General features: G+C 44.1%; 1 protein-coding gene across 11 annotated transcripts in view; it reads left to right on the top strand.

The window, feature by feature from the left end:
- Positions 1 to 14,730, top strand: part of RAPGEF4 (Rap guanine nucleotide exchange factor 4) — a gene marked incomplete at both ends in the record, with an annotated part of 342,537 nt that overhangs the window by 53,994 nt on the left and 273,813 nt on the right. For all 11 annotated transcript variants that reach the window (XM_080719875.1, XM_080719879.1, XM_080719871.1 and 8 more), the window contains one exon: positions 3,102 to 3,190. In XM_080719875.1, coding sequence (XP_080576001.1) covers positions 3,102 to 3,190 — 89 coding nt within the window. The remainder of the gene's footprint in view (positions 1 to 3,101; positions 3,191 to 14,730) is intronic.

The following is a 14,730-nucleotide window of genomic DNA, read 5'->3' as shown; positions in this document are numbered from 1 at the left end:
GGAATATAGATTGGAGGTAGACTACTACTGGGTTCAATCTCCAGTACATTAAAAAAAAAAGTCCAACTGAAGACTATTCCTTTTTGTGACCCTTCTAGAAGTCCCCTGTACTGTCTTATTGGCCAGTTTGCACCATATACTTATGTCTAAACCAATCACTGGCAAAGATAATGGAATGACCAGGGTTAATGTAGAACAATCACGATTACCCCAGTGGGTAGGAGGAGCTCACATGCTCTGAGTACCATGGACAGGGGTGGAAACATAGACGATGTGGTTTGGTTAGGTAAGAGGGCATGAATGGCTCTGGGTAGGAAAGCAGCAGGGTCTGTCACAACATCATCGTAGAAAAAAATAGGAAACCCAACATCAAAAAATCACCATGACCTGCAAACTCAGAGATCACCCTTAACATTTTGTATGTATCCTTCAAGATTTTTTTCCCATGTTGTACATATGCAAATATTGTCACATTTATATAAATATATATGCATCACACACACATATGTGTGTGTGGTACTTACTGAGGATTGAACCTAGTAACAATCTACCTTTGAGCTATATCCCCAGCCCTATTTTATTTTTTATTTCAAAACTGGGTCTCCCTAAGTTACTGAGAGCCTAAGTTGTTAAGGTGGCCATGAACCTGAGATCCTCCTGTCTCAGTCTTCCAAATACTGGGATTGCAAGCATGTGTGCCATCTCACCCAGCTTACATTTCTGTGTTTTTAAAATCATTCATACATGCTTTTCAAGCCAGTATTTCTTTTCTTATATCAAAAACCTCATTCTTTTGGGCACAAGATCCTTTTCTTTGTCTTGAAGCTGTTTTCAGATTGAATTATCCATACTTATGTAATGTGATTAGGAGGTACTGGGGATTGAACCCAGGGGTGATCTACACCTGAGCTATACTCTCAGACCTTTTTTTTTTTTGTTTCGTTTTGAGACAAGGTCTTGCTAAATTGCTGAGACTGGCCTCAAACCTGCAACCCTCCTGTCTTATCTTCTCAAATACTGAGATTAGAGGTACTTGCCACCACTCCTGGCTTGTAATGTGAATTTGATTGACAAAGAAGAATGCCTTTTGGGACTGAAAAGTTCATGAAAGGCAGAGCCCTAATTCTGCAGCAGGCCACATGCATAGGTGTGGAGTGGCAGAGTTACGGAGAGCCAGCTGTCAACTCTGCACCCCTCATCTCAAGCTGACCAGGGCGTGCACAGGATGCCCTTGCTGTTCTTTGTCTTTTCACAGAGCGTCCTGCTCAGGGAGCTCAGGATGGCTTGTCGCCATTGGTTATGGCTCCAGCGCCAGCTCTTGTACCCCACGAAGAGCCCTGTCTCAGATGTCCCATTGAACAGTCATGTAGCTTCATGGAGCTACTTGATCTCAGACTCCACCTGTGAAACAAATTTTGAAATATCATTCTGTCTAGATATTGAGGATATTTAAGAGGACAGTTGGTCTATATGAGATTCTTCTTTTTTTGTGTGTGTGGTACTAGGGATTGAACCCAGAGGTATTCTACTTCTGAACTATATCACACAGCTATATTATATTATATTATATTATATTATATTAATTATTTGTACTGGGAATTGAACCTAGGGGAATTCTACCTCTGAGCTATACCTCCAGCCCTATTTTTTATTTGGAAACAGGGTTTTACTAAGTTGCAGGGTACCTCATGAGGTTGTTGAGGCTAGCTGCAAACCTACAATCCCCCTGTCTCAGCCGCCCAAGTACTGGGATTACAAGTGTGCGCCACCTCACTTGGCTTACTATTTTATTAGAAAACAGAGTCTTGCTAAGTTGTTGAGAGTCTCAGTAAGTTGCTGAGGTTGAATTTGAACCTGGACTCCTCCTGCCTCAGCTTACCAAGTACTGGAATTATGGGAATGTTCCACCATGCTCAGCATGTATGAGATTTTCAAACCAGTTTCAGAATTACTTTATAAAATCTGGTCTTAATATGATGGGAGACCAAAAGCTCTACCTAAATATCTAAACATTCCACCTCTAAAATTAGAAATTTAAAGCAAAATTGGGTTCCGAAATTTTTTATGAGAAGCCTTTCCAAATGTCTAAAAGTGGTCAATTTATCAAATGACAAGAAAATTGACAATAGCCTGGCGTGGTGGAGCACGCTTGTAATCCCAGCATTTGGGAGGCTGAGAAAGGAGGATCGTGGTTTGCGGCTAGCCTCAGCTACTTAGTGAGGCCCTCTGCAACTCAGTGAGACCCTGTTTCAAAATAAAGAATGAAAAATAGGGCTGAGGATGTAGCTCGGAGGTAGAATTCCCCTGGGTTCCATCCCCAGTAGGGCGGGAAAAAAGAAAAAGAAAATTGACACTGATAATTATGTATTTAAAGTGCTTAAATAAAGCAGATTTTAAAAATACCATTCCTCAGTCAGCTTAAAAGGAGACATCCTATAGTAGAAAACATGTTACTTTTAACATAGATTTGAGAAATTGGGGTCCTGTGGTCTGTTGAGTCATATAACCTTGTTACTGTGGGCCCATCCAGAGCCATAATTTCCCAGGAATCACAATACAGTAAGATGTAATCAGACAAGTGACACACAACATCAGTCAGTCATTAGATTTAAAGGACCTGTAGCTGGGGTCATCATCTCTTGTTACAGCTCTGTAAATATGGAAGAGCTGTGTTTCATAGAGTTCCACTTTATGGAATCTTGAGTAAATAAGATGTAGCGGTGTTGATATATGCGATAAAAAAACATCTTTTTTTATAGGAACATTTGTGTCACTACATATGAGATTTAAATTTTATAGGGACTTGCTTGCAAACTGGAGGTGTGGGCAGACACCATCTTAAAAATGGAGCAGTGCCAGGCATGGTGGCACACATCTGTAATTCCAGTACTTGGGAGGCTGAGACAGGAGGGTCTTGGATTTGAGGTCAGCCTTGGCAACTTAGCAAGGCCCTCACCGACTTAGTGTAAGAACAGAAAGCAGAAGGGTGGTAAGCTTAGTTAGATCCAAGTCATGCTTATAATAGTCAGTGAAAAGCTACTCAGTTATGGAATAAAACCAACCTGCACTTGGTATATTTATATCACTCTTTTCTTTTTCAGTATTTCGCCAGGGTGATATTGGAACAAACTGGTATGCTGTCCTGGCAGGATCTTTGGATGTTAAAGTATCTGAGACCAGCAGTCACCAGGTAGTAAGCCCCATTTTTTATTTTTATTTTTATTTTTTTTATTTTTATTTATTTTTATTGGTGCAATGTATTCATACATCATAGTGGGATACAAACTTTTGTAGACATACATGCACACATCGCCCAGTCAGCCCCCACCCGATCCCCACCCCATTCCCTCCCCATCCCTCCTTCCCATGCTTGGCTTAGTGGTTGACATCTAGTATTATAGCAATTTATCCAAAATTAAAAATGATAATCTCACATAACAGTTTCATTTGTCTGATACCAAGCGTTTTTCTCCATGTGGTCTAATCGGTTGTTTGTACTTTGAATTGAGGCCTTTACTTCATTGATTGCATCCTTTATCTCTTTTTGGCTCTCTCTGAGTTCTTTTCGAAGCACCTCTATTATTTCTACAGTTATTTTTCTGATTTGATCTTCTAGAAATCTCTGATTTTCTGTTTTATCGGGTTCTGATGTTGTGGGGTTGTGGACATTCATTGCTCCAGTGTTATTCCTCTTTCCCATGATTTCGGGAGTTTGTGCCTTCTCTGAGTTCTTCCCTTGGGTCACTATGACTTCACTTAAGGTGCTCTGGATCTCGAGTCTGTAGTATCTCAGACCCCCACTACTCCTTTACTGGGTTGTATCACAGAGTCTCCGACCCAGGGAGTCGATAGAGGCTGCTTTAAACTGTGGGGGGTGCCAGGTTGCACGTTCTCCTATGGTGTGATATCTCTGTCACCGCCACTCCCCCACTGGGTCAAGTCCCAGGGAGTACAGTACTGGGATTTCTCCTCTGTGGCCCGCAATTTGACTCACTGTTCTTGAGTTCACAGATGTAGCTGTACTGGACTCGTTGAATTCGCTGCTGCTGCTGTCGGTGGCAATATGGCACTACTGCTACGCCCTCGGCCGTGAGGCTGGCTTATTTCTTCTTGGTTTTGATTTCCACTCTGAGTCCCTGCAGCGTGTGCTGAGCTCAGCCATTGGGAGCTTTAGATGTTCCCTGCGCTGAAAAATCCTGCCTGGCTATTCTGCAGCGGCTCACCTCGGCTTGCTGTAGCTGTCCGGTGAACTCGCTGCTGCCGCCGGCAGTATAGCACTGCTACCGCGTCCTCGGGCGTGAGGCCAGTGTATCTCCTCTGTGGCTCTGAGCTCTGTTCTCAGTTCGCTTTCTCTCTGGAGCCTGGTGATTTTTTTGTTTCTCTGGTGATGGTGTTTTCTGGCTATGAAAGGCGCTGATTTTTTGGTAATGGAGATTGGTTGTTAGCAGGGCTCTTAAGCCCCGCTTTTCTCGGTCGCCATCTTCCCAGAAGTCCCCCCCATTTTTTTTAAATTTTATTTTATTGGTACACTGTATTCATACATCATAGTGGGATACAAACTTTTGTAGACATACATGCACACATCGCCCAGTCAGCCCCCACCCGATCCCCACCCCATTCTCTCCCCATCCCTCCTTCCCATGCTTGGCTTAGTGGTTGACATCTAGTATTATAGCAATTTATCCAAAATTAAAAATGGTAATCTCACATAACAGTTTCATTTGTCTGATACCAAGCGTTTGATGATTTAAAGATAGCATTTCAATATTTCTTTTTGCTTTCTTTCTTACTAGAGCATATTTTTTTTTCTGTTTTTTTAGGTGAAACTATCATATATTTATATATTTATTTTTCAGAAAAAAAATCTATCCTAATATGGAATATGAATTCTAGATACCCAAAACGATCTTGAAAGAGAACAAAGCTAGCAGATATATATTTTCTGATTTCAAACCATATAAAGCTACAATAATTGAAACAGTGTAGTACTGTTCTAAAGGCAGATATATAGACCATTGGAGTTAAATACAAGCCTAGAGCTAAATTCTTCCCTATATTGTCAAGTTATTTTTGACAAGGTTTCCACGAACATTTGGTGGTGGAAATAATAATCTTTTAACTAAATATTGTTGAAAAATAATAATTACATGGAAAAGAATAAAATTGGACCTTTACCTAATCCCATATACAAGTATTAACTCAAAATAGATAAAAGACCTAAATATAAATCTTAAGACTATAAACTTTTAGGAGAAAATCTGGGTCATAAAACCTCACAACATTGAAATTGGCAGTGATTTCTTGGTTATGATTTCAATGGCACAGGCAACAGAAGAATATACAAACTCCCTAAAAAATAAAAGAAAATATTGTATATCCAAAGACAATGTAAACAGAGTTAAAAGTTACTAATAGAATTGGATAAAATATTTCCAAATGCTATATCTGAAGGTATATTAATATTCCAACTAGAAATCCTAAAAATTAACAACAATAAAGGCAAACAATACAACTTAGAGATAGGTAAAAGACTAACATAAATAATGAATCTCCACAGATAACCAATCTTAGTTGTCTGTTGGATGGAAACTCTTGTTTCTCTGGTTCTGGTGAGTGTTACCTATTTCTTCTTTGTAGTTAATCTCTTTGAGTATTTTCTCTAGCGCTGGTTTTGAAGACATAAATTCCTTCAGTTTCTGTTTGTCATGGAAGCTTCTTATTTCTCCATCTAATTTGATAGAAAGTTTTGCTGGATAGGAAATTTTTGGCTGGAAGTTGTTTTCTTTCAGAGTTTGGAATATGTTACTCCAAGCCCTTCTGGCTCTCCTGACTTGGTTTGGGAAGTCTGGAGTGATTCTAATTGGTTTGCCTCTGAATGTCAGTTGGCCCTTTGTTTTTGTTGCCTTTAAGATTCTCTGCTTGGCTTCCACATTGGTCATTTTGACAATTATATGGCGTGGGGATCCTCTTCTCCGATCCTGTCTAAAGGGAGTTCTATAAGTTTCCTGGATCTGTGTATCAACCTCTTGCTCTATATTTGGAAAATTTTCTGCTATTACTTCCTTGAAGAGATTGTTGATCCCTTTGGTATCACTTTCTTTTTCCTCCTCTATTCCAATTATTCTTAGGTTAGCTCTCTTAAGATGGGCCCATATTTCTTCAATGTCAGATTCCTGCTGTTGGATATTTTTTTCTAGATTAGAAACTATGCATTCATTTTTGGATTGCTCATCTTCTAAGAGCGAGATTCTGTTCCCCATGTGGTCTAATCGGTTGTTTGTGCTTTGAATTGAGGCCTTTACTTCATTAATTGCATCCTTTATCTCTTTTTGGCTCTCTCTGAGTTCTTTTCGAAGCACCTCTATTATTTCTACAGTTATTTTCCTGATTTGATCTTCTAGAAATCTCTGATTTTCTGTTTTATCGGGTTCTGATGTTGTGGGGTTGTGCACATTCATTACTCCAGTGTTATTCCTCTTTCCCATGATTTCGGAGGTTTGTGCCTTCTCTGGGTTCTTCCCTTGGGTCACTATGGCTTCACTTAAGGTGCTCTGGATCTCGAGTCTGTATTATCTCAGACCCCACTACTCCTTTACTGGGTTGTATCACAGAGTCTCCGACCCAGGGAGTCGATAGAGGCTGCTTTCAACTATGGGGGGTGCCAGGTTGTGTCGTGCGCAGTGACGACTCTTACACGATCTTCCTCAAGCAGTTTTATTACCCCAGGTTCTTGTACAGTTCCCGTAAATCTTCTTCCCGTAAATCTTCTCCCGTCGATCCCCTCCCCCCAGAAATCTTCCCCTTATATAGAGCCCAACAGCCAATCAGCAGACTGTTCACGTGCACAACTCATGGCAACAGCCAGTCCATTGGCTGTTGCCCTATGGCATGCGGTGTTCCCGTGTATCTCATGCTCTTGTCGTCACTTCCTGAAAGCTGTTTACCACCTAAGTGCTCTGGGGAAATTCCGCTCAGCGCCATCTTAGCTCTCGGACTTATTGGCTGATGGGCGGGGCCCGTCACAGTTCCCCCTTTTTTGTTTTTTCAGACAGGAGAGGACAGAGGACTCAACCCCTGTATGTTTGGAAGGGGCTTCTAGGCCCGCCACCTTTTGCCAGGGACAGGACAGAATCAGTGGCAACCCGTATGCAGTTGAGCATGCCCTCCTCGGGATGCACCCTCCTGGGGTCCCGAGTGCAGTCCTAGCTGGCATCCTGTCATTAAGACTTTCCCATCGCCGCAAGCCATATTTGAGGGGATTGTCCCAACTCCATGGCTGCAAATGCCTGAGCTATGAGCACTTGATCTGTAGCGCGCTGACGGATTAGTTTTCTAAGACAGTAGAGACATAAGATACACAGTAAGACCAGACAAAGACCAAGAGCACCCAGTCCAGCCCACTCTTTTAAATGACGAGCTGCTTGTTGGATCCAGGACATCAAGGTGCGGGCCATCACCGGGTCAACTCGAGTAGTATTGGTTTTGATGATCTCCAACCGCAACTGTTTTGTCAAATTGTCAAATTTCGATGACCAGTTATCTGTAAGATATGCAGAAAGCTCGCGAGAAAGATTAGCGGCAATAGACGCGTTATCATTAATCATGACAAGGGGAGCTAAATCCGTGCAACTGCCATTTATCCCACAAAGAAGCCACAGATCAAATGGGTTAGAATGAAAGGCCATGGTCGGGCTCTGATAAGTAAAATTATAACCTGCAAAAGTAGAATTTGCTCCTGTGCCAATTTTAGGGGAAAAGGTAAAAGGATTAAGCGGGGAAAAACTTGAGCAGAATGACTCAAAGGCAATGGAAAAGGAAAAGCAGTCAGAAGCCCCCATTGTGGATCACTTCCTATCCTTGGAATTCCACAGTATCATGGTCCCCAGAAGAATCAGTCGATGGCTCATCATCCTTTTGTTTCACCAGACGAGTCAGCCGCTCTGGAACCCAGACAGGATCGGCGCCGTTCTGTGGAAACACACAAACAGAGCCTCTGGCCCATGTGAGCACTGGGTCAGGTCCCCTCCATTGCCCTGTGAGGGCATCCTTCCAACGCACGAAACCCTGGCTCGTACCCGAGGGGGCAAAATGACGATCGGCAGCAGTCTTGCCATTGACATCTAATTGCAAAAAATTCAAAGTAAAAAGGACTAAGGATAGGCGCTGCTTCGGTTTCATATTGGTTCCAATTCCCTCTTTTTGTTTTATCAAGCATTCTTTAAGAGTACGATGGGCGCGTTCCACAATACCCTGTCCCTGAGGGTTGTACGGAAGGCCATGCTTTAGAGTTATCCCCATCTGTGAACAAAAGGATGTGAATTTTTGGGAAGTATAAGCCGGGCCATTATCAGTTTTTATTTCTTTAGGCATATTCCATGCTGCCCAGGCCTCAAGGCAATGATTGACGACGTCATGTGCCTTTTCCCCGGCATGAGCAGATGCATGAATAATTCCAGAGACAGTATCTATGGAAACATGGATATATTTCAATTTTCCAAATTCAGATATGTGAGTTACATCCATTTGCCAGAGATGTAGAGGGAGCAAGCCTCGTGGGCAAATGCCCACATGTGGGGGGTGTAAAAAAGGGGCACAGGCATTACAGGTTTTTACAATTTCCCGAGCCTGATGTCGAGGGATTTTAAATCGCTGTTGTAATGTTTTAGAATTTACATGATATTGACGGTGAAATGCCTGTGCCTGTTGCATTTGAGTAAGAGAAAAAATCATATGTATCTTGGTGAGTTTATCTACTAGATCATTTCCATATGTAATAGGGCCAGGTAATCCAGTATGTGCCCTAACGTGCTGGATAAAGAATGGTGTCTTTCTTAAATGTATATAAATCTGGATTTGGCTAGCCATAGAATGAATAGGAGTATGTAAAGAGAGTTGACCCGCGCATTCAAGCGATCTAACCAGATTAACCACATATTGTGAATCTGATAATAAATTGAAAGGAGAAGAAACTCTCTTAAAAATTTCTAAAACAATATTTAATTCAACCAGTTGTGGAGAGGTATGTGAATATTGGATGACAACAGGATTGCTTCCCTCTATTAGGTAGGCCCCCACACCAGTTTTGGATCCATCAGTAAAAATGTTAATTGCATTAGCTACAGGTTTGTTTTTAGTGACCAATGGGAAAATGAGAGGATGTTCCAGAACAAAATGTAACAATGGATCTTTGGGAAGATGATTGTCTATTTCACCACTGAAAGAGCACATAAGTATAGCCCAATCATCAATAGTGGCTACCAGCGTTTGTACTTGCAGAGCAGTGTACGGTACCACCAACTTATCGGGCGTTCTGCCAAAATGTTGGATGCACTGCTGAATGGCTTTAAGGGCAAGGCTTGCTACACTGGTGGGATAATATTCAACTACCTTTTGAGGGGAGACTTTGGGGTGAATCCAAAGAAGGGGTCCTTGTTGCCAAAGAACACTAGTAGGCTGTTTTTCAGTGGCCAGGATACAAGCCCATAATGGCTGTCCAGGGGTCACGCGACGGAGAGACGCTTTCGTAAGTGCTTGTTCTACTAATTGTAACGCATTGCGGGCCTCATCGGTAAGGACGCGAGGAGAATCTAATTGAGGATTGCCTACGAGTAGAATGAGCGGCATGGCCGCGTCAGAATCCCCAAAAATTCTTCCCGCAGCCTCTACTAGACGGGCAACGAAGTCTGAAAAGGGTTCAGTCAATCCTTGAGTAATCTTTGTAAGGTTACCAGATACCTCTCCTTTGTTAGGGAGGGCCTTCCAGGCCTGGGTAGCGAGTCTGTTGATTTGTTCATATACCTGTTGTGGATACCCAAGCTGTTGATTAGCAAATCGTCCTTGGCCCATCAGCATGTCTATATCCCAGGCTGGATTTCCTGCTGCTCGATTACGTGCAGCTTGTTCAGTGGCATATTCTATATAATAAGCTTTCCAATCCAAGTATTGGCCAGGATTTAAGGTGGCCCTAACTAAATTTTGCCAGTCTCCTGGGGTCATGGCATAGCGATGTAAACTCTCTATTATTGCTATAGTGAAAGCAGCTGACGACCCATATGTGCGAACTGACTCTGCGAGATGCTTAACTGTTTTAAAGTCCAAAGGCTCATGATAACGATTTCCCCCCTCCTGCAGCTGGAAAACTGGGAAAGCTTGATTTGCTAGAAAAATTCCCGCATCTCTCCACATCTGACTACTAAAAGAGACACCTTCTCCTGCTCCGGGCGCAGAAGGGTTATACGGAGGAGGCGAAATTTCCTCTTTAATCAGTTCAAAAGCTTTCACTTGTTTACAAATGGCCTCTAATTCCTCCTCAGAGTCATCCTCCCCCTCTGACTCTGAATCCTCCTCACTGGCCACTTTAGAGGAAGTTGAACGTTCCTCTTTTACACCGTCTAAAGCTGCCTGGCCCTCCTGCACAAATTTTCTAAAGCGCCTTTCTTCCAAACAGGCACGAATCAGCCGACAAAGCGGCCGAGTCCCTCCTGTGACAATACCTTGTTCTTCGGCGCGTTCTACGTCTCTTCCCAATTTATCCCAGCTTGCTAAAGAAAGATTCCCTGATACTGTAAACCATGGCGCTATCCTATCTATTTGTTCGAGAAAATCTTGTATTGTCTTGTCCCTAAGCTTTAGGCCTCTACTTTTCAACAAAGCTTTCAATGCTTTATGCAATGGGTGAGATGGACTATTTCCCATCTTGTCGAATCAGGACCAGCCCGATTCTCTAACTTGCTTACACTAAAAAATATCCTCCTTAATGGAGCCCCCTGTTGATCGAGGAAAATAACCCTCCGTAAACGGAGCCTCCTCCTCCCTTTTCGGAGTCAAGGAGTACTTACCAGCCAGCTGCCCTCCTTAATGGAGCCCCCTTTGATCAGGGAAAATAACCCTCCGTAAACGGAGCCTCCTCCTCCCTTTTCGGAGTCAAGGAGTACTTACCAGCCGGCTGCCCTGGACTGCCGAGGTTCTGATCAAAGCGAAGGTCCCCGTACGGGCCACCACTTGTCGTGCGCAGTGACGACTCTTACACGATCTTCCTCAAGCAGTTTTATTACCCCAGGTTCTTGTACAGTTCCCGTAAATCTTCTTCCCGTAAATCTTCTCCCGTCGATCCCCTCCCCCCAGAAATCTTCCCCTTATATAGAGCCCAACAGCCAATCAGCAGACTGTTCACGTGCACAACTCATGGCAACAGCCAGTCCATTGGCTGTTGCCCTATGGCATGCGGTGTTCCCGTGTATCTCATGCTCTTGTCGTCACTTCCTGAAAGCTGTTTACCACCTAAGTGCTCTGGGGAAATTCCGCTCAGCGCCATCTTAGCTCTCGGACTTATTGGCTGATGGGCGGGGCCCGTCACAAGGTTGCACGTTCTCCTATGGTGTGATATCTCTGCCACCGCCACTCCCTCACTGGGTCAAGTCCCAGGAGGCCCAATACTGCGATTTCTCCTCTGTGGCCCGCAATTTGACTCACTGTTCTTGAGTACGCAGATGTAGCTGTACTGGACTCGGTGAATTCACTGCTGCTGCCGCCGCCGGTGGCAATATGGCGCCTCTGCCACGCCCTCAGCCATGAGGCTGGCGTGTTTTTTCTTCTCTGGTTTTGATTTCCACTCTGAATCCCTGCAGCGTGTGCTGAGCTCAGCCACTGGGAGCTTTAAATGCTGTCTGCGCCGAAAGATCCCGCTTGGCTGTTCTGCAGCGGCTCTCCTGGCTTGCTGTAGCCGTCCGCTGAGTTCGCCGCTGCCGCCAGCAGTATGGCGCTGCTGCCGCGTCCTCGGGCGCGTGTGTCTCCTCTGTGGCCCTGAGCTCTCTTCTCAGTCCGCTTTCTCTCTGGAGCCTGGTGGGTTTTTTTGTTTTTCTGGTGATGGTGTTTTCTGGCTATGAAAGGCGCTCTTTTTGTGGTAATGGAGATTGGTTGTTAGCGGGACTCTTAAGCCCCGCTTTTCTCGGTCGCCATCTTCCCGGAAGTCCCCCCCCATTTTTTAAAAAGTAGGATTTGTTACCATTTTTAAAAGGTTCACTATCCCTTTGTCTTATGCCATCAAGAGTACATTTTCAAATCCATTTCCTCTTCTTGTAGAAAGGGGCTCAGCAGCGTTTGTTTAATCCTTAAGTCACTCAACAAACATGCACTGTGAACGTCATGCGTGACGTGAGCGCTGTGCTGGGTGTAGGACCTCATAACACAGGCGACTCTGCGGTGTGATAAGCCGCAGTTGTGGGTGGTAAGATGTGGCGCAGGGGGAGGAGGTTTCCTCAGGGATCCTTCCTCTGTCTTCTGTCCTGACTTTTCTTCAGTCTAAAAGTGCCCCTCATCAGCCTTTTGGGGAGCTCCAAGAATGCAGGGGAAACGTGGTCAGTATAGTCCCTCAAAATCTACCATGATTAGCCGGGCGTGGTGGCGCACGCTTGTAATCCCCTCGCTTGGGAGGCAGAGTCAGGAGGATCGTGCTGGTTCCGAGCCAGCCTCGCTGGCTTAAGAGACCCTGTTTCCAAATAAAAATGTAAAAATAGGTCTGGGAGTGTAGCCCGGACGTAGAAGGGCTTCCAGGAACCCCAGTACCACACACACACACACACAAAGTCTACCACGATTACTCTTCTTCATCTTTTCAAATGTAGGAAGCCAGTGATAATCTTTTTCTTCAAAAGTGGAATGCCAGCTTCTTTTATCTTCCATTAGTCATTTCTGAGGAGCATGGCCCCTGGTGGATAAGATTCATATTCCTGTTTCTTTTCACAGTATGTGGGAATGTTTAGGTTTGGGCCAAGAGTTTCCACTGCACTGGCGGTCGCTCTCTCTTTATGACATGAGGTCTAAGTGTGTGAGCTCTTCCTGCTTGGAACCGAGAACCCTGAATCTGGAAAGTATGAGCCCCTAGGTCTCCTTCAAGTATCAGGATGAAAGCGCTTTATGTCATATATATTATATATATTTATATTTATCATATATATTTATATTTATGTCTTATATTTCATATATGTCATATATTATATGTCATATATTATGTCATATATATTATGTCATATATATTATATTATATATACTAGAATATATAATATAATATAATATATTATATAATATATTATATGTTATATTATATATTACATATATTATGTCATATATATTTATGTCATATATATTACATATATATATATGCTGTAATACGGGCCTCAAAGTATATATATAGTTTAGATAAAAACGGAGGGAAGAAAATTGGGCATTTGTAAAATCAGAAAGAATTATTAACAAAAAACAATGAGTCATTTAAAGGGACACATGACCTGCCACCAAGCCCATGGTTCGGATGGCGCTTCTCAGTCTTTTCCTGGGATAGTGTACTCCACATGGGAACACATTGGTGCCACTACATTTGACATGCGAACTGGAGTTGTGAGCAGACACCATTTTAAAAATGGAGTGGTGCCAGGTGTGATGCGTATCTGTAATTTCAGTACTTAGGAGGCTGAGACGGGGATCTCAGGTTTGAGATCCTCCAGCCTCACTCAGCAACTTAGGGAGGCCCTCAGCAACTTAGTCAGGCACTGCCTCAAAGTAAAAAATAAAAAGGGCTCTGTGTAGCTTGGAGGTAAAATGCCCCTGAGTTCAATCCCCAGCAACACCCCCCTCCCCCCAAAAAATAAATAAAGGAACGGTATCCTGGGAGAGTGCTGTAATACAGGCCTTTGGAATCTGGAATCCAGTTGCCTGTGCTATGTCCATTGCTGTGGGTGCTCAAACCCCACTTAGCCCACAGGTGTACCTCCTATGCACCACTGCGTGGAGTCCCGCTCGATGCCCCCGGAGCCCCTGCCCCTCCCTCATAGGGCTCCTTTTGAATCTCAGAAAAGGTCAAGGTGAGAGGCAGTTTCGATTCTTCTAAGCTGCCTTGATTTCCCAATGGGGCTGAGAACAGCTAGCCTCTCTTGGCTGGTCATCCTGGGCCTGGAGTTCCAAGCACTGACGGAATCTTTATTCTTTTAGCCCTCACACAGCCTGGGAGGGGGGCATGTTACTGTGCTCTTCCTACAGATGAGGGGAAGCCAAGGACTTCAATGGTTAAAATAACTTGCCCTAAGTAGTGTATCTAGACATTAGTGGACCCAAGCTTACAACACAGCTGGGCAGGCATGTGCTCTTAGCCCGTGCTCTGTGTACCATGGCTCCGCAGACACTTGGCAGAACATACACGTCCTCCCATGCGGCCCTGTGCTTCACCTGCGAGCCACGCCTGTCGACGCTGTCCTGATGCTCAGAGTGGCCCCATCCCCTTGGCCTGCCTCGAGCAGCGCTGTGCTCCTTGCTTTCTCCTGCCTTCCAGCGGGTCCTGAATGAATCATGAGTAGAGAGAGAAAGGGGAGAAAAGGGAAGGAAGGTGAGGGTTAAGGGGAGAGAGGGGCGGCCAGCTCAGGGAGAAAACAGGAGAGAGGAATGATCAGAAGAGGGAGGCTGCTCCTGGGGCAGTGATGTATGAAGAGGTTTCATTGGTATTAAAATAGGATGTGGCCAGGGCGCCAGGAACACTGCCCCGTGGGTGATCTCCTCCCAGGAGGTCCAAGTAAAGACTGTCTGAGTAGTTGTGAGTTTACATTTTTTTTTTCAATTTTATTTTCCAGTTTCAGCTGTAGTTTTGACCTCAGAATCAAAGCAGAGAACTTTCCTGTGCTGGGCTGAGCCTCCCTGGGGTTGTTAGGAATTACAGGCTCTGTGTCCCGGCCGACCTCCTTT

The sequence above is a fragment of the Muscardinus avellanarius genome (assembly GCF_963383645.1).
Source record: "Muscardinus avellanarius genome assembly, chromosome: 2".
Classification (NCBI taxonomy): Eukaryota; Metazoa; Chordata; class Mammalia; order Rodentia; family Gliridae; genus Muscardinus; species Muscardinus avellanarius.
The sequence above is the reverse complement of the archived record's forward strand: the minus strand, read 5'-3'. Positions and strand labels throughout refer to the sequence as shown.